The sequence below is a fragment of the Danaus plexippus genome, chromosome 25 (genome assembly GCF_018135715.1).
Source record: "Danaus plexippus chromosome 25, MEX_DaPlex, whole genome shotgun sequence".
Classification (NCBI taxonomy): domain Eukaryota; kingdom Metazoa; phylum Arthropoda; class Insecta; order Lepidoptera; family Nymphalidae; genus Danaus; species Danaus plexippus.
The window spans coordinates 5,809,733-5,827,239 of NC_083553.1; the positions used below are offsets into that span (position 1 = coordinate 5,809,733).

Genomic DNA, 17,507 nt, shown 5'->3' on the forward strand with positions numbered 1-17,507 from the left:
TTAATATTACAATGTCTAAAGTAAAACTGTTTACCGTCCCACACTTGAATTATTGAACTGACTGAAATGATTAGTTATAAGAGATGGCACTTCTCACGATGACATCCTGTTGGAAGGAACTGAAACTGGTGATGAGGGGAAAGGCACAGATGATATAATAGACAAATATTTATTCATATTCTGTCGAGTAACTTAATATTTACATGAACACAAGGCTGAAACATGGACACGGACTGGTGGTCAGACATCCGGTAGGTTGTGTGAAGGCAGTGAGTCCTTAACTTACGCTAACGAGTATTAGAATTGTCATTTGATTATGATGTACATAATTATTGTCTTTTTATACTTAACATGAGACTTGGGAACTTAATTTGCAAAGAAACATAATAAGAACGAAAACCTAACTTGTTCAGTAATCAACAATAACAGCTTTATATTACAACATTCCCAGGAGTGGAAGCGATGTCTTCGTCCAGCTAGCCTCTCGGATACATACTATACAATTCAAAACACCAGTTCCACGGTTCAACGAGACGGTGTACTTTTAACGAGTGACAGAGATTCAACAATATAAAAGATGAAGTTAAAGCGTCGGTCTCTCATAGAATATGTAAAATAAACAGTTCCTTACACTAATGAATATTAATAACTACACTCATTCACACAGAATTAAAATCAAATGCATTACAGCCGGGACTCCCTCGTCCCGGTAGTTATTTACAGGTTACAATACTAGTCGGCACATCGTCATTACAACTATCTACATATTTATATATCGAGTCCTCGGTCCTGAGACGAACAGAAATAATAAGAAAATATAAAAAGTAATCAGACTGAGCGAGACGCTTGTTACATTCACACAAGTACCTACAAATAACTTTTAATGGAAGCATATGACAAACATAACATATAAAGCTCTCTCAACTTATTTAATATAACTATGTACACGTATGGCATGAACTGGCTCCGGCCATCACCTGAACTTAATTTTGTAGAAATTATAAATGGCACTTTACATTTCAATGAACAAAAACTATTTTGAATTCATCTTCACTGTCACTGTCACTGTCACTCACTGTCACACATACACTTCACTGTCTTCGTCGAGTCTGATAGCGTTGTCGTTGGCAGCTAACTTGAGGAGCGTCTTCTTGATCCTGAGCGCCGGAAGACGGACCGAGGGGTTCTGGTGCCAGCACTCCCGCATCAGGTTGAACATACCCTGCATAGTCTGAAACATGGTTTGATAACAAAGGATCGAACGCGCGACATATTCAGAAATATATTAACATAGCCGGTGCAATAGCGTCGTATAGATGAAATATCATATTACGAGTGACGTTGCCGACTCCGCGGACCCAGAAGATTCCTGATACCAAACAAGCTATGGAATGGTATTGATATCCTAACATCGGGGCAGTCATGTAGTCTTAGATGTAGGTATATTATAAGTTTTAATATGTAAGTTTCTTAGTTCCCCTAGAACCTCTCGTCGCCACTCCATATAATTAGTACAATAATATTTAATCTGAAGGAGTCGACCTGGCTGGTGTGTGTACTGCGACTGGTACATATAATTAATCAATAACAACAATTCATAATATATTAACTTATATATACAAAATCTATTACATTGACTGTTGTTGTCGGATAAAGACTACAGAGGATAAACAAGTTAACTTAACATCAATATATTATATGAACTTATATAACTATACATAATATATTATTATGTCTACTGACCGGATGTGTGTCAGCGGATATCCCGGGCCTGGCGTTATCCACGCAGACTATTTTCCTCATGTCGTCCAGGCCGGGGTCCTGGGGAGCGTACTCGTAGTACGGTGGGCGGCGTCCCCGGCCCGTCGCGCGCCTGCACACCTCCCAGAACACTAGAGACAGTGCGTAGATGTCGCACCTCTTGTAGGACTCCAGACACACGGGGCTCATACTGAAACGACCCTCATATGTAGTAACAGTTCACCGTGCTCTTCATGTGATACTGGTTCCACCCCTCACCTGCCGTCGAGCATCTCTGGGCTCATGTAACGCGGCGTGCCTCGTCGAGGGTCGTCCTCGTGCTCCTTGGTCACGGCCAGCCCTAGGTCCGCGATGCAACACTCTCCATTCAGCTTCACCAGAATATTCTTGGACTTTATATCCCGATGTGCTATGGCCGGTTTTCCCTGGAGGTTGGAATTCATATGTTATTATAATAAGCGAGTGACTGATGTTCTCAATGCCTGAGTTTGTTAATTTTTGTTGCTCTTCTGTAACATTAAAACGGATATTGCTGTATCTTTAATGATGTTATTCACACATCAGAGTAAAACATGAACATATATTGATAGCTCCATATACCTGTGTGCCGTGTATGTCTGTATGGAGATGCAACAGACCCTTGACAGTGGACAGACAGATGAGCATCATCTGGTGTCTGGTGAGAGTGGTGCGACTCAGGTACTCATACAGCGAGCCAAGCGGATGGTACTGGGTTATGAGCCACAGCTGAAACAGAACATTATTAGTGAGATCTAAGACTTGCGCGAGTTTTCATTTAAATGAAACTAATATTTTTTGGATTACTAAACGTTTTTCATTATTTAAAACTACATTCCGATGTCCCGGTTACTTTGCAGCAACCGCGGTCACGGGCAGCCAGGATGTGTCTAGTAATACGAAAAATATTAGTTTCGTTTAAAACATCGTTAGTCCTACACAAACATTATATATTAATTGCAGTACGCAACATGATGTTTCTTGTTGTTCATTGTACGGACCTGTGTACAACTGTTCCTGCTCGTCATGTCGCTGCCGATGTAGGCCAGTATGTTGTCGTGTCGGAGCAGCACTGTGCTGTACATCTCCGTCTCCCGCGTCCAGCTGGCCTCGTCCCTGCTGAAGAAGATCTTCACGGCCACGCTGTCCGAGCACCACGAGCCGCGCCACACCTCGCCGTACCGACCCTGATGGCAGACATGTACATATAATATTAATTTTGTCATAACTATACGAGGGCACTCCTCTGAACAGTACTGTGTGTTGTAACTTGATAGTGTCAGGTTATTACAGTCAATATCTTTCAAGTCACAGCTCATACTAATTCTAATACAGTCATGGACGCTATATATATATTTTTTCAACAATTTCCAGCAGTCCTTCTGCATTGAGTGTACATTCCCGGTGAACAAGTCCACCAGTTTACCGTGAATGTTCCCTTACAAACTTTTCCTCTTAAAGTATATTTCCAGTGTCCGTGCTAACCTTGCCAACCCTCTCGATGAGGGACACCTGCTTGGCGAGCGTCCTCTGCACCATAAGCGGCTGTCCGGAACCCGAGCCGCTAGTGGCGGACCCCTCCAAGTACTGCCGCAAGGTGGAGTCGCCCGCCGCCACCGCTTGGAGCGCACACGCCTGAGAACCCTCCGCTCCTGGATGGTTTAAATATACACACATCTCAATTTGTATATAGATCTCCCGCTATCTCTATATATATATATATCTTGTCTCTTTTTTAAAGACTCCCATATACTTCATACTAAGTATCAAACAAAATTATCACCAACTAGACGGCTGGGTGGCTAAGTTGTTATCTCCTAAGTTTTTAAGTTCCATTGCACACAATAATTATAATTTGATTGTACCTTCATAATAAGCGCTGGTCACATGCGAGTTGTACATGTTGGCTGAGAAGTAGTTCGAGTCCACGCCCAGCTTCTGAGCGGCTCTGGACACACGGAGTCTACAAAACAAACAATTTTACTCAATTACTTACACACAATAATTTATTTTTGTATCGAAATATTACAAGCGTTAGTGAATTTCACACTGATTTTCATATTATCGGAATTATTTTATAGTGTATCGCAAGTTGCCATGTCTGCTGAGGATCGTAGTGAATAACAAATCTCGACAGTTGTATGTAATACATAACTACATATCAATATGTTAACTCTCATAGTACAGTAACCTGTGAGTCCTCCGCAGCACTAATATAACGAGGCCTCCGATAGCACTAACGGCCAGCACTGACAGACCCACACTCAGCCACAGCTTCCAGGCCCCGCTGGTGAGCGGTTCGATGGCTGTGTCCGCAGGGGACAGCGGAGGGAAGGGCCCTTCATTACACATGTCACCCTGACAGCACGTGATGTTCAGAGGAGCCGCAGCATGACGCTTACTGTGACTGAAACACAAAGTATATATTCATTGAGATGTCACTCTAGTTATTGACATTATACTAATAGACAATTATATACAACTGTCTTTTGTTGAAATATCAATATTTTTACATCAGGATATTTTTGAAAAATTTTATATAATACAATAACTATAATAATTTTACTTAAACTTACACTAATGCCACATACAAAGATATACAAGGCTGAACCTTCAATAAAAAATGTATATTCCGGGAAAATAAACACTAAAGTCACAACTTCATTAATCAGATGTTTGGTGATTGAATAATCTTATTTGTATTGAGGGAAGCAACGGAAAACTTCAATTAAGATCTTTAGATACATCATCTCTAGATAGATTTGTGTTTTATGACAAACAAACGGCTAAGTATTTTTTTGTCAAAACTTAAATTATCATATCACCCTTGGGTCTGATGAGTTCTACATGTGAACTGGTAATGATCCCGCCTGGAGGAACAGCCTCTCGAGTATCGCAGGGTGCCGTCACTAGCTCTCACCGTCGACTTGAAACAGTATAAAGCCGACCCACATACTTGGGTTGTGTGGTCACAGTCGGGTGGTTCACATTGATGGCATTTATATCTGAAATTGTTCAATAACATTGTTATTATACACTGTATATAGTGACGGGTGAGTTCCATATATACATTATACTAGCCAGGATAATGTCACAAAAGCATTAAGCAGGGATGTTAAGGTTCTACATAACAAATAAAACGATAACTGTTTTCAATTCAAGACAACTAAATGAGTTTAGATGAACACTAGAGACACGTTCTTATATCGATACATTGCTTGAAAGCTTAATGTGAGCAAAAAACATGTTTCCCAATTGAAATACCTTTTCATGAACTTCCTTCTGCAGCAAAAACAAAAATATATATGTGAATATTGCAAGTATGTTATCCGTAGGATGACAACATGAAATATGTGAGGAGATCTGAGACTCGCGAGTTTTAGTCATTTAAATGAAACTAATATTTTTCGGATGTACTACGCGTGCTTTATTTTTTGTTAAAGCATCTCGGCTGCCTGTGATCACGGTTGCTGAAAAGTAACCGAAACATCCGGAGTATGTAGTTTTGACCACAAATAAAGCACGCGTAGTAATCAGAAAAATATTAGTTTCATTGAAATGGAATATGTGAGCTCTGTTTAAATATGAATGATAAAACTTTTGTTAAAACATTGGTTTATGGCCACAACATTGTCTGCATTGATTTCAAAATATTGTTGAGAGTTCTTTATAAAATTACATGGAATTTTTGAATAAAATCTTACATATATTTAATTCTAACGTCTAAGCTACTTCAATACAAAGTTTCATCGAAACAAATAAAAGTTTTTATATGAAAGAGCGAAGAACTTCCATACATTAATAGATCCTTACAAACTTTGATATTTATTATGTTAGTAGGATAGAACAATTACAATCCCAATACCTGGGTTGTTGCACCATCATCTTTTTATCCACAGCCAGGATGTCTTCTTGGAGATGGTTCTCCGCTGGTGAGATTCCATCTTGTTCTGATTCCAAGCCAGGGAGTCCCGCTAGAAGACGTTCATATACCCATAACTTTAATGGTTCACAAAAAAATTCACTTCGATTCAATTCACAAATAATAGTGTTTATTCAAAAGGCAAATAAACCTGTACACTATAAATATAACAGGAGTATGCAAATAATATGAACATTGAGTTAAGTTCCTTATGAATGTTAAAATAAATAAATTAATAGTGTTAGTGACATTTTTATAAATTATTATTATTGAAAATTTAATAACACCAGCTTCAATTATTTCATATACTATTTTCTTACATTTGTTCACACTTCGAAATTAATATTTTAAAAAGAAGTGTTTTTTGTAAATATTTTTTTCAATATTTCTGTAAACTGGATATTATTTATATTATGTCTAATTTGAATCGACCCACAATTTAATGAACATTTTAATGCCAGCAAATGTTTATTCATGAATGCTATGTAAATTAATAAGACGATAAAACATTATCCTACATGAAAAATAAAACAACTCCATTATAAATGCCTCACTTATCATATAATAATTTTACCAAAAACCTGAAGTGGTCGACAAATATGGCATAATTAAAGGTGCATGATACGTTTTAAATAGACATTTTTTTATAAAACTTCATAAAAGCTTACGTAGTGCCAGACAACAATAATAAAAGTCCAGTCCAAAATAACTACATGGAAGCCATGTGAAATGAGAGAGTTTCCGTTGATCAATGATGTTAAAACTTTGTCACAATATTAATTAATCATTTTGATAAAACTATATATACTTATTGACACATTTACTCACCATAACAAGCATTTAGAAGCAAAAATGTGAACAAATATCGCACTATGACAACGTCCGCCATTCTTCGTTCATCATAACAATACACGGTCAGTCAAAGCAATTTCTCTCTAGGATACATTTAATGTTTATGTCTCCATTAATATTACAATTTTGGTTTTGGAAAAAAAAATTAATCTTATATTTATTATTATTAACAGAAATAAAATGATTAAAATTAATAAAATTACCTTTTTATTTATAATTCTACCATAGACTATAGGAGTATGAAAAAAGGAAATAAAATAATTAAAGTGTCTTATCTACTTACATTATTAAGTTATGTACAAAGTATAATACAGTATTGTTATAAAGAATTATTAAAACATTAATAATTAACATTCTGCTTTATTTGTAATTTTTTTTGTCATAGAGCTCATAAGAACGTAGATAGTTTTTTTTTGACAAATGCCAATTGCCATTAGCCAGCATTCAAAAATGTCGGTTATTTGTTTAATTTAAATGGGACTTGTTGAGTTTTTATTAACGTCTTATAAAATATATTGTTCAAGTTTAAAGCATTAAGTACATTTATCGGTGACAAATAATTTTAATATTATGCCACGTACCAAGCGACCCACACGAAATGTTGAAAAAACTGGTGAAGATGATGACGCTTTGAAAAAGTTAAATAAACAAGGTGCGGAAGTTTTAAATGTTTGTTACAAAACATTATTATATCTATAATAATACATTTTTTCAATTACAGTAATTGATCTCAAAAATAAAGTAGACTCCCGAGCAAACATGGAGCTTCGAAACGTTGAACTTGCTTTCAAAATACTATTAGGTTCTATCAGCGCCAATCTCTTACAGAAAACTGTGGGACAGTTGGTAAGTAAAGTATAAACATGTTATTTAAGGAAGGAATACCTGATTGAAGTGTATTTAGTCACGATAGAACTTTTGAAGATAAAGAACGTTTTATTTACAGAAGACAGAATTGCATTTCAAAGATACAACTACACATTCGAGTAGATCGGCCTCTCATGACGATGGTGAGGGTTCTGTATTAATATATATTATTGAAGAGTATTCACTTGAAGTGTTTAATATATATATATATATATCTAAATCTTAAAATTTGTAGAATAACCGATAGTATAGAATTGCTTGCTATAGATAGTTACTATAAAAATATTGAAGAAAAATTTTAAATAGATGGTTGCAATGTTTCAATTCTTTATTACTTTAACAATTAGATAATTCTATTATGAATTCATTCACATTGTTTCAAATTACTATTTAAAAGTAATGTCATTTGAATTTTAACTTCAGGGATGTCATTTTGTGTTTTTGTGATATTATGGGAACATTAAATAATAGAAGGATAAAATTTCTTAACATTTTAATCACCTCATCTAACAACATTTACCATATTTCCACTAACCGGGCGCTTTCTGGGATCAGGGTACCTCACGGAGAATTCATCTCAAGGTTCTGGAGAGCGACATGCTAAGAAAACATTCCTTGGTAAGTCCGCTTCCTTATTCTTGTGCTGTTCTGCTCATCATGGTCCATCCTCACACTGTAGCCTAGTAATATCCTGTAGACTACACCCAGCTACAAGTGACTGTAAAGTGTAAGAATTTTTTATAATTAATGGTTTCTGAGAAATATTCTTAAATCATCTTCTTCATTCTTGGTCATTACTTACTATGTTCTGTTTTTTTGTGATAGTAACAACACATGTGCATATAGTGCTATATGTCAATTGTCATGAATGCAAATACAGTCTTTGAATGACTCACTTGGTCTTCAATCCCCAGCTCCCCCGTCCACTGTCCGTGCTCGTCGTTCCCGGTCGGCGGACGCGTCGTGTCGCTCCGTCCGCGGCATTTCCACCACCGGGCGCTCCACAACCGCCTCCACCGCCGGCCGGCGTCGCTCGCGCTCCGTGTACCGCACGCCCGCCTATAATAAGAACGCCGCTCTCAACTATCCGCCCATAACACCCAAAGTATGTACCCAAACTACTACAAGTATATACCCTGAACTTTCCTGTATCACTGCTCTCACTTTGGCTTTTATTTAGAGCTCATCAATATTGATACCAGTATTTTATTACAACTTTTGTGTGCCAAGTGTCAAGTTCAAGAGATGTCCTCAGCGATCAACATTGTGGAAAGCATTGCCATTCAACAGATATTCTTTCACAACCTATATATATCTCATTTGCGTGTGCCTGTCCTTCTCCAGGTGGACCCCCAGACTCCGCTGACAGTCCTCCGCCAGCCTCGCCAGGGTGAGATGGTGGTCTCCATGTCTGGATCCCCCGTCATGGTGCCAGCCTGCTACTCGTCAGTATATACATACATTTTACTCGACATAAATAAATTGATCTATCAATTTTGTCTGCGATTCATTTTTAAAGCTAACTATATGTAGCAGTGCATTTATCAACTATATTATATGTGTTCAGTATGCAGCCGTCTGAGAAGGCGACCTGCAACATCCTGCTTCGTGACGGCACCACTTTGTCTCTGCAGCCCAAGCAGCTGAGACAGTCGCAGGCCTACATACCCTTCACATTGATGGACTCACGTGTACTGGACCAGCTGAGAACACTGAAAGATAACTTGGATAAAGTAGTGAAGCTCGGGGAGAAGGTCATAGTGCAGTAGACACGATAATGGAGTTATTGACTTACATAGTATTATAGATAAGATGGAAGCGCTCGAGTAAAAGATTCACAGGAACACGTGCTGCTACCAGCAACCAGAACACGCGGATTGTTTAGAAATAACAGTTATGATGAGATGGACAGGAAGTATGATGCAGAGCCCGGCCCAGCTCCAGAATGATTCTTAACAGGCACCAGACCATGAATAGTATTCAATTCAAATATTTTGTCCATACACATCTTAGATGAAGAGCTCGTTGTGTCGTATGTGACCGTGCTACACGTCCCGGACCCGGCTGCGGACCCCTCACGGCTGGATGCATGTCGTATTCATTATTGATGTCACGGCTGCTCGTGTTTTGTGGATTGTATTGTGTGTGTGACGCGTGGGAATTAATAATAAAACTGTACATGAGTCGCTGCTTTTATTGAATATAATATCCATCGAGACAATAAGACTAAGTAATGACAAAAGTTGTAAAAAAACAAGTTCAGTAAAAATTATACAAGCTGAATCAGTAGTCTGACATGCTATGCACTGCATATAACAAACAGAATTTTGTAAACAATTTAATCTCAATCCCTCCTCAGTACCCGTGCTTCCCCAGCGTCTGCTCCACTTCCTTCACGTACTTCTCCGATACTTTCTGGCTCCTCATGTCCGCGACCTGTCACATGATATACATCATAATAAACCGACATAATCATCAGCTGCAGCGTGCAGCACCAGCTGCAAACTGCCACGTATTAATGTTATTGTACTGTCTGTGCAGAGCTAGAGTTGGTAACCCATCTGCAGAGGAGGTATGATAAGCGGTCTAATCTCGTCCACCTCCATACAGATATCGGGTGGCGTACCTTCTGCCGGATGACCCGTCTCTCGTACTGGTCCTGGCGCTCCTGCTCCATCCTCAGCGCCACGCCCTCGTTGTGGAGCTTCTCGCGGAGTTCAGCCCTGGATGGTCGCACAAATTGCAAAGTTTATGTATATGACGGCGAAGTAATGTGGTACCAGTCGCCTCGAGCTCTCACCTCGCCCTTTCCTTGTCATTAATTTGTTTCATTATCTCCTGTCTGTGCTGTTCGATGCGAGCCTTCCTCTTGTCCTCCAGCTGGAAAGTCACATTTTAATTGTTAATATCATATATATATATATCATATACTCGTACAATACTCGCAGGTCGGTATCATGCTACGTCGCTCGTGCTGTGATCACGGGACGTGGTTATCAGAAGAAACTGTAGCTAGACCAGGAGTAGAATTAAATTATTTGCTGTACAGTGTGACGTGTGTGAGTGTGTGTGTGTTGTTCAGTGTAGTACGTCACAAGTGTAACGTGTCCCAAAAGTCGCTAGATGTGGCGTCTGCCAGTGACCTGCTTCTCCTTCTGTATGAACTCTTCGTTTTGCCTCGCCGCGTTGTTGAAGCTCTGCTCGTCTTTGGCGATCTCTCGCGCTATCAGCCGGTGGATGTCTGTGATCTGAAATTATAATTTTAATACGTGGATGTGTCGCAGTAGCTATATTGTGTTGTCACAGATAACTGTTTAAACTCTAACGTGCTAAAACTTTTCGCTCTTTTTATATTGAGATATCCGTCCTATATCAAAATCTAGTCCCAAGTCGTTATTAAGCCTAACTGCACAGCTCGACCGCATCACGTCCTGACCTGCGCCACCCTGGCTTCATGTAACCTCTTCATCTCTCTGTTTCTTCTGATGGCAGCCTCTCTCTCCTTTCTCCTGTACTCTCTCTCTACGTCCTCCTGGATCTTGAGGTTCCTGATTCTCTCCAGCTCTTCCTTCAGCTCTTGTTCCGCCTTAAAACATAAATGATGATAGTAGCTTGGAATATGTACGCGAGTTTGTAATTAACAGCGACGTTTATACAATGGAATGATTGGTTACGTCAGCTTTATTATGTTGTTCGTTACTTAGTATCTGTGTGAAGCTTAGAATAAGTGCACAAGGAAGGCCGCGCTATACATTCCAATTTTTTTATACAAAATATGAATAAAAACTTCCATAAAGTTCTGACCGAATTTGAATTACGATGTCAGTCGCAAAAATATATATTGTTGTATTATTTAAGATTACTTGATATTCATTTTTAACAGCTTCATAGCCAGAATGACATTTAGAAAATAGTCAAAAAATACTCAATTAAAGATCTCATACCTTTTGGGCCTTAGCGATATGGTCTATTCCCTTTTGCTTGGCGGCCTTCACAGCCTCCGCCTCAGCTCTGTTCCTTGCTTCTCTCTCCTGCTTCAGCTTGAGGAAATTAGCGATCCGAAGGTCCATGATGCGCTCCTCCTCGTTCTGGAGCTGCTTGTAGTAGAGAAGCTCAGCATTGCCTTGTAATGGAGGGAGGAGTTTAATGTAAAATCACTTTATTAATATAAGAGATAACACGCAGAGGCGATTAATGCTCTAGCCTTCTCCATGTGAGAAGAGGCCTTTGCTCAGCAGTGGGCTTTGATAAGCTGATGATGATGATAATGATGATGACGTAGAGGCAGTGAATACTAACAATGTAATAGTTGGTATAGACTATGGATGAAACGGTCATTGGGGGTATTTGCTCTACCTTGATCCAGTATCTCCTTGAGCTTGGCTTGTCTGCCGTGTTTCTCTTTCAGTTTCCGCGCCTCATCTATCTGCATAGCGATGTTGGACTGGTTGACTCTTATGCTCTCCTCTTCAATTCTCTCGGCTTCCATTATCTAAAATATTTGTATGAAAATGACATTATATTAAAAGTGACGTGTATTTACATACCTGACAATTTTTACATTGAATACAAGAAGGAACGATTTTTGTCTATTTTATGACCTTGGCGGTGTCGTGAGCTTGTATCTGTTCCTTGAGCGCGGCGAGGTTCTGGAGCCGCAGCTCGTGTCGGCGGGCCTCCGAAGCCTCGGCTCGGGCCACCGCGGACACACGGTTGGACTCCATTATGGCATCGAGTCTGGTGGAGGAAAAAACCTTAGGTCAAACTTGGTGGAAATAATGTCATTGTGCTCAAAGATGACGAGCAAACTAAGAAAATAAGAAATTAAAAAATCAAAAAAAAAATCAATGATTCTAACATAAAACGTCTCATTTTAAGACTACAGAAGCAGTTGCAGAGATCACGGGATGTAAACAAAATGTCAACCGTTAATGTTGTTTGGTATATAACAGGTTCCCACGCTTCAACCCGTCACGTTCGCCGCTGACTAATGGCGGCGGTCAACACTTTCGCCTGACCAATTGTGACCTGACCTGACCAATTAAAAAATATACTGTAAATCTGATACGAGTCGAGCTGACCTCCTCTCCTCTTCGTCGAGTTCCTTCTTGATGAGTTCCTTCTCAGCTATCTGCGCGTCACGGATCGCGTGGCACTTTGATGCCAGGATGATCCTGTTACACAGTTTCGGACCTTGCATGTTGTTGGCTTTCAACACTGGAAATGTCAAATAATAAAATGAAAGTCATAATACTACTTGGATATCCTCTACTGTACGTCAGAAACAATCGTTAGCCTGTGTATGTGTGTGTGTACAGTGTTTGAAATGCAGGAACGGTGCTCGTAAAAGAAATAGGTGATTACAAAATAATCGGATAAGTATGATCAGCACAATAACACTTACTTTCAGATCTTGACAGAGTATGCGCTGCTTGATCAGGTCCGTCTAGCTCGGGGTCCGCGGTGCCGGTGGCAGCCTCGGCCCCGGGTTGTGGTTGGAGTTGTTCCTTGAGTAACCTCTTTCTTTCCTCAGACTCCTTCGCAGCCTTCTGAATGGCTGCTTCTTGAGCGTGCATAGCTTGGAGCTGTTCTTCCGTAGTTACGATCTTAATATATATAAATATCAGTCATTATTTATCATGTTGTGACCGAGATTATGGGAATATTTGCAACATAGATAGGTTTGCTAAGTATTTATGCCAGTAATGTTCATACTTCTGAAACAGAGACTTGACAGCGCACACTTGCCTCATATCATTGCGTACTGATAGGAGAAGCAACATTGAAGAATGATTTTTCAGAAATCACCCACATTTTCTTAATTAGGTTAGTGGAACAAAATTATTAAAGTATTACTATACTATATTATTGTATTGTCATCGATCCTCGATAACTCTACAGAGTTTAAATGAAAATGGACCGTTCAAAGTGGGCCAAAATCGAGTCAGGAGGAGACGGTTACAAACAGACAAATAAACATACAACAGCTACTAAAAGCGTGGTAAAAAAGGTCCAATTTATTTTAAAGCAATTTGATTGAAATCATTTCAGCATTTATTCTAATATTTAACAGACCTTAGCCTGTTTCTTGAGTCTCTCAAAGTCATCCTTGTTTATGACGGCAGGGTAGTAGTTCGGCTCTGTCTTGGGCACCAGCAGGGTCCTCCACCCTCCCAACTGAGGAACCAGCGTGTACTCGTGAGTTGGGACTTCGCACTTGTGGATGGGACGCTCCGTCGGAGGAAACTTCAGACGACATTCCGACGGCCTGAAGCAAACATTTATTTGAAATGTTATGTTGTCGGAATTCCCCACATTACTTTTTTCTTAAAACGTAGTCAGCATTCAAACATGAGACTGCTTTGTAAGTCAATGGGGTTGTTCGTGATTAAGATACATACAATTTTTATATATTTTAAACTCAAATAATATACAACCTATGAGAGAGGAGAGAAGTCTTAACACAGTCCATTAAATATACTTATTAATGACAACGACTGCTTCAGTAGTGAGAACGGTTTGACTGAGGTACGCTCTTTGGCAGTGTGTATCTGTCTTTGGCAGTGTGTATCTGTCTTTGGCAGTGTGTATCTGTCTTTGGCAGTGTGTATCTGTCTTTGGCAGTGTGTATCAGTCTTTGGCAGTGTGTATCTGTCTTTGGCAGTGTGTATCTGTCTTTGGCAGTGTGTATCTGTCTTTGCCAGTGTGTATCTGTCTTTGGCAGTGTGTATCTGTCTTTGGCAGTGTGTATCTGTCTTTGGCAGTGTGTATCTGTCTTTGCCAGTGTGTATCTGTCTTTGGCAGTGTGTATCTGTCTTTGGCAGTGTGTATCTGTCTTTGGCAGTGTGTGTCTGTCTTTGGCAGTGTGTATCTGTCTTTGGCAGTGTGTATCTGTCTTTGACAATGTATATCTGTCTGTCAGTGCCGATATCGATGAGGATTTTTTCGTTTAAGGGCTAGTTTCCTTGCGTTAGCTCTTAGCCAGGTTTGGGTAACAGCAGGCCAGCAGAAGTATCGGTACTAGCTCTTTTCATGGTTTATTTGTATGATTAATTTATCCTGATCTAGTTTAAAAATGAAAAAGCAAATCATTTTAAAATGCCCTACAAATATTCGATAATCATCACTGTTGGGTTAATCCTAGGACAGAAATAGTAGTGAGGTCGCACTAGGTCTATAGGTATGTTTGAAATATGATGTCTCCAAAATCGCTATAAATGCTTAATTTGTAAAGTACATTTTAATTTGTTATGTCAAAAATTGTATGTCTATCACATATAAACCTGTTTAGTCTTGTTAAAAGTGATAACTAAACGTTGACTTTTACTTACATATGTAAATATATTTTAATGAGCATGTGTTAAGTTTATATTTATAGTTATATTTATCGAGTAGTTTCATTACTTTTTGATATGATAATAAATAAGAAGGTAATTTGAATTCAGGGTAGTTAAAGATATTTTTGTTACCTGTGCAATTGATAGCATCCTGGCTCGCCTCCTTTATGTATTTTATGGTATTTGATGCCTTCGTGGAAATTCTTAAGAGCTTTAGGCATTTTTCATAAAATTAAATATTATAAATAAAAAAACTCCACGCTTTTTTCTCATATAAATAACCGTTGCTAGGAAACTATAACATCTATATTAATTTAATTTCTGATCGCCAAATACTATTTATTATTTAACGTTGTTCACATATCTTCACTCTCAATACATATTTAATTACACGAGAATTTAAAACAATATTTAAACATTAGAATATTGTTTTAAACACTTGAATATAACATTACAATACTTTATTGAATTAAAAAATTACATTAATTTTAAAGGTAGTATTGTAATTAGAGAGAAACATATTTTGAAATTAATTAATTATTAAAGTCAGACTTCCTTCACGCTCTCGCCGATCAATTCAGTTTCACACAAGTCCTAGACGTTAACCATTAACTAGGTGTCATTTGTCAAGTATTTGACAATCTGTCGAGCCGTCAAGATACGGCGGTCGTGTTTGAAAATTGCGAAATATTTCTTATAAAATATTTATACTTTAATTATGAGAAATATTCAAATAATCTTTAAGGGATATGTCAAGCAACTCCTAATGTTTTAGGAGATAAATACAGAACAGTTATTTATTTATTGCATAATATATGAATAGGTTATATTATTTACAAGAATATTGTTCATATTTTAAATATTATTTAATTTAATCTATTTAATTACAATGGAGGGTTCAGAGAATCAAAGGTCCAACAGGTCCTACTTATCACCGTTGTTGGTAAGTGCTATATATATATTCTTAAACAAAGTTATTTGAGTTTCACATCCATTAGTGTTTAAAAATAAAATAAACTAAAATCTTAAAATAATCAAAGCTATTATTTTTTATGTAAAGTCAAATAGTAGTATTTATTGTAAACGGTATGTTATAATGAAGGCGGGAGCTCTGGCCGGTGTGTCTGTGGATGTAACTCTGTATCCTTTAGACACTATTAAAACCCGTCTTCAAAGCCAACAAGGCTTCTACAAGGCCGGTGGGTTCAGAGGAGTGTATCAAGGTAATAGTTTCCTTATATTAAGTATTGTAACTCTGAATACTAACTATATAACTATTTCATTTAGTTTATATGGAAGCTATGATATTGAAACGTGTTCCAGGTCTATTGACAGTGGCCACGGCGTCCATGCCCACTACAGCCCTGTTCTTTGCCTGTTATGAGGCCACTAAGAATGTCTGCACACCAATGGTGTCTCCACAATATGCTCCCTTAGTGTATATGTTATCAGCGAGTGTGGGAGAAGTTGTGAGTTTACCGTGAAACATCTTCGTGTATGTGAATATAATAATGATTTAACATATCAAATACATTATATGTGATAAGTTTCAATGTTGTTCAGTGTGCGTGCGTAGTCCGTGTGCCGGCTGAAGTAGCCAAGCAGAGGAAACAAACATATGTGGGGACAGAAAAGTGTAGCAGCATTGGGATACTGATGAAGGTAGGTCACTGGATGTCGGTGATTTAATATTCTTGGAATACAAATCCGTCAAGTAATGTCACATTGTTGTACCGAGTGATATACTCAGTGATTATCATAAGCCAGTATAATGCCAAGACACACATCAATGTCCCACATTCACTCATATCGCAGAAAGCGGAACATGTTCTGTTGTGATGTAAATACAACGGTCGTGGATACATGTACTGTGAGGTGACATTTTATATTGTGATAAAACTCGCTTCTATTAATTTAAATCATCTGCTGGCCGCTGCAAGGCCCTCAGTGTTTTGATGAATCATGATGAAAGCTTTACAATGAGTGCTATCTTTTTATTGCTTTTCACAGAATGTTTAATTATTTAAATTTATATGACTATTGTATAAATTAAAAGGAATAATATATTTTTCTGTAGACATTGTTTGTAAAATGCAAAGAATGTCAGGTTTTTTCATATACATGTGTACACATGTCGTCGTGTTCGTATCGTGTCCCAGGCCTTCAAGCTGCAGGGTGTCAGCGGCGTGTACCGCGGCTTCCTGTCCACGGTCCTCCGCGACCTTCCCTTCAGTTTCCTGGAGCTGCCTCTGTGGGAGTTCCTCAAACAGCAGCTCCGCGACAGAAACGACGGACACATCACCAGCCTGCAGGTGAGTGCTGGCCTCGGTCCGACACTCGTCGTCGTTCATTCATTCTTATAACGGAACCGTGTACGGTGCAGAGCGCCGCGTGCGGGTCGCTGGCGGGCGGGGCGGCGGCGGCGGCCACCACGCCTCTGGACCTGGCCAAGACCCGCATCATGCTAGCGGAGTGCTCGCGCCGGCCCTCCATCGGCCTCGTGCTGCAGGACATCTACCTCCAGGGCGGGGTGCGCGGGTTGTTCGCGGGCGTGCTGCCGCGGGTCACCGCCTTCATGCTGGGCGGCTTCGTCTTCTTCGGGGTCTACGACGACACCAAGAAGCTGTTCGACGACTACTTCCACAGATAGCAGCGGAAGCTCCCCTCCCCCCGCTCACAGAGGCGGGGTACACGTTACCCTAACATACTATTTGTTTATTAAACTGTTTGTGGCCAGCTGTCGTTTCATT

General features: G+C 39.1%; 4 protein-coding genes and 1 long non-coding RNA gene across 6 annotated transcripts; 2 read left to right on the forward strand and 3 right to left on the reverse strand.

Annotated features, from left to right (window-relative positions):
* Window positions 1-150: 150 nt before the first annotated feature.
* On the reverse strand, window positions 151-6,660 carry LOC116775333 (activin receptor type-1). Its single transcript, XM_032668219.2, has 11 exons — window positions 6,530-6,660; window positions 5,645-5,753; window positions 4,605-4,784; window positions 3,971-4,186; window positions 3,645-3,742; window positions 3,265-3,431; window positions 2,781-2,966; window positions 2,362-2,508; window positions 2,020-2,186; window positions 1,744-1,951; window positions 151-1,231 (listed from the first exon to the last, which is right to left on the reverse strand). The coding sequence occupies exons 1-11, from the start codon at window positions 6,588-6,590 to the stop codon at window positions 1,079-1,081; spliced, it is 1,692 nt and encodes a 563-aa protein (XP_032524110.1). The 5' UTR covers window positions 6,591-6,660; the 3' UTR covers window positions 151-1,078.
* Window positions 6,661-6,965: 305 nt separating this feature from the next.
* LOC116775379 (uncharacterized) lies at window positions 6,966-9,199 on the forward strand. Of its 2 annotated transcripts, XM_061524533.1 has the most exons (7): window positions 6,966-7,205; window positions 7,275-7,399; window positions 7,500-7,563; window positions 7,976-8,038; window positions 8,335-8,525; window positions 8,765-8,865; window positions 8,988-9,199. In XM_061524533.1, exons 1-7 carry the CDS (start codon window positions 7,124-7,126, stop codon window positions 9,187-9,189), a joined length of 828 nt encoding a protein of 275 aa, XP_061380517.1. In that variant the 5' UTR covers window positions 6,966-7,123; the 3' UTR covers window positions 9,190-9,199. The 2 variants fall into 2 exon arrangements, with proteins under 2 accessions (XP_061380517.1, XP_061380518.1); XM_061524534.1 differs by lacking the exon at window positions 7,976-8,038.
* Window positions 7,899-8,435, reverse strand: LOC133319553 (uncharacterized). The gene is made up of 2 exons (XR_009753122.1): window positions 8,317-8,435; window positions 7,899-8,138 (listed from the first exon to the last, which is right to left on the reverse strand). It is a non-coding gene; the product is annotated as an uncharacterized LOC133319553 (long non-coding RNA).
* Window positions 9,200-9,578: 379 nt separating the features above from the next.
* Window positions 9,579-15,062, reverse strand: LOC116775249 (cilia- and flagella-associated protein 45). The gene is made up of 12 exons (XM_032668106.2): window positions 14,890-15,062; window positions 13,496-13,688; window positions 12,825-13,026; window positions 12,502-12,637; window positions 12,022-12,157; window positions 11,777-11,912; window positions 11,365-11,543; window positions 10,857-11,006; window positions 10,564-10,668; window positions 10,221-10,300; window positions 10,047-10,143; window positions 9,579-9,856 (listed from the first exon to the last, which is right to left on the reverse strand). Exons 1-12 carry the CDS (start codon window positions 14,976-14,978, stop codon window positions 9,776-9,778), a joined length of 1,584 nt encoding a protein of 527 aa, XP_032523997.1. The 5' UTR covers window positions 14,979-15,062; the 3' UTR covers window positions 9,579-9,775.
* Window positions 15,063-15,380: 318 nt separating this feature from the next.
* On the forward strand, window positions 15,381-17,493 carry LOC116775367 (mitochondrial S-adenosylmethionine carrier protein-like). The gene is made up of 6 exons (XM_032668260.2): window positions 15,381-15,700; window positions 15,860-15,980; window positions 16,081-16,226; window positions 16,321-16,419; window positions 16,917-17,069; window positions 17,141-17,493. Exons 1-6 carry the CDS (start codon window positions 15,647-15,649, stop codon window positions 17,405-17,407), a joined length of 840 nt encoding a protein of 279 aa, XP_032524151.1. The 5' UTR covers window positions 15,381-15,646; the 3' UTR covers window positions 17,408-17,493.
* The last annotated feature ends 14 nt before the right edge of the window (window positions 17,494-17,507 follow it).

Excerpts from the sequence above, each read along its gene's own strand:
- LOC116775333 (XM_032668219.2), bottom strand. The coding sequence starts at position 6,590 with ATGGCGGACGTTGTCATAGTGCGATATTTGTTCACATTTTTGCTTCTA. Across the intron at positions 2,509-2,780 it reads GCAGGAACAGTTGTACACAG|CTGTGGCTCATAACCCAGTA; the intron begins GTCCGTACAATG and ends GTTCTGTTTCAG. Across the intron at positions 2,187-2,361 it reads CAGACATACACGGCACACAG|GGAAAACCGGCCATAGCACA; the intron begins GTATATGGAGCT and ends TCCAACCTCCAG.
- LOC116775379 (XM_061524533.1), top strand. The coding sequence starts at position 7,124 with ATGCCACGTACCAAGCGACCCACACGAAATGTTGAAAAAACTGGTGAA. Across the intron at positions 7,400-7,499 it reads AGAAAACTGTGGGACAGTTG|AAGACAGAATTGCATTTCAA; the intron begins GTAAGTAAAGTA and ends TTTTATTTACAG. Across the intron at positions 8,526-8,764 it reads ATCCGCCCATAACACCCAAA|GTGGACCCCCAGACTCCGCT; the intron begins GTATGTACCCAA and ends GTCCTTCTCCAG.
- LOC116775249 (XM_032668106.2), bottom strand. The coding sequence starts at position 14,978 with ATGCCTAAAGCTCTTAAGAATTTCCACGAAGGCATCAAATACCATAAA. Across the intron at positions 12,158-12,501 it reads CTCGACGAAGAGGAGAGGAG|ACTCGATGCCATAATGGAGT; the intron begins GTCAGCTCGACT and ends TTCCTCCACCAG. Across the intron at positions 11,544-11,776 it reads CAAGGAGATACTGGATCAAG|GCAATGCTGAGCTTCTCTAC; the intron begins GTAGAGCAAATA and ends CTCCATTACAAG.
- LOC116775367 (XM_032668260.2), top strand. The coding sequence starts at position 15,647 with ATGGAGGGTTCAGAGAATCAAAGGTCCAACAGGTCCTACTTATCACCG. Across the intron at positions 15,701-15,859 it reads CCTACTTATCACCGTTGTTG|GCGGGAGCTCTGGCCGGTGT; the intron begins GTAAGTGCTATA and ends GTTATAATGAAG. Across the intron at positions 16,227-16,320 it reads CAGCGAGTGTGGGAGAAGTT|TGTGCGTGCGTAGTCCGTGT; the intron begins GTGAGTTTACCG and ends AATGTTGTTCAG.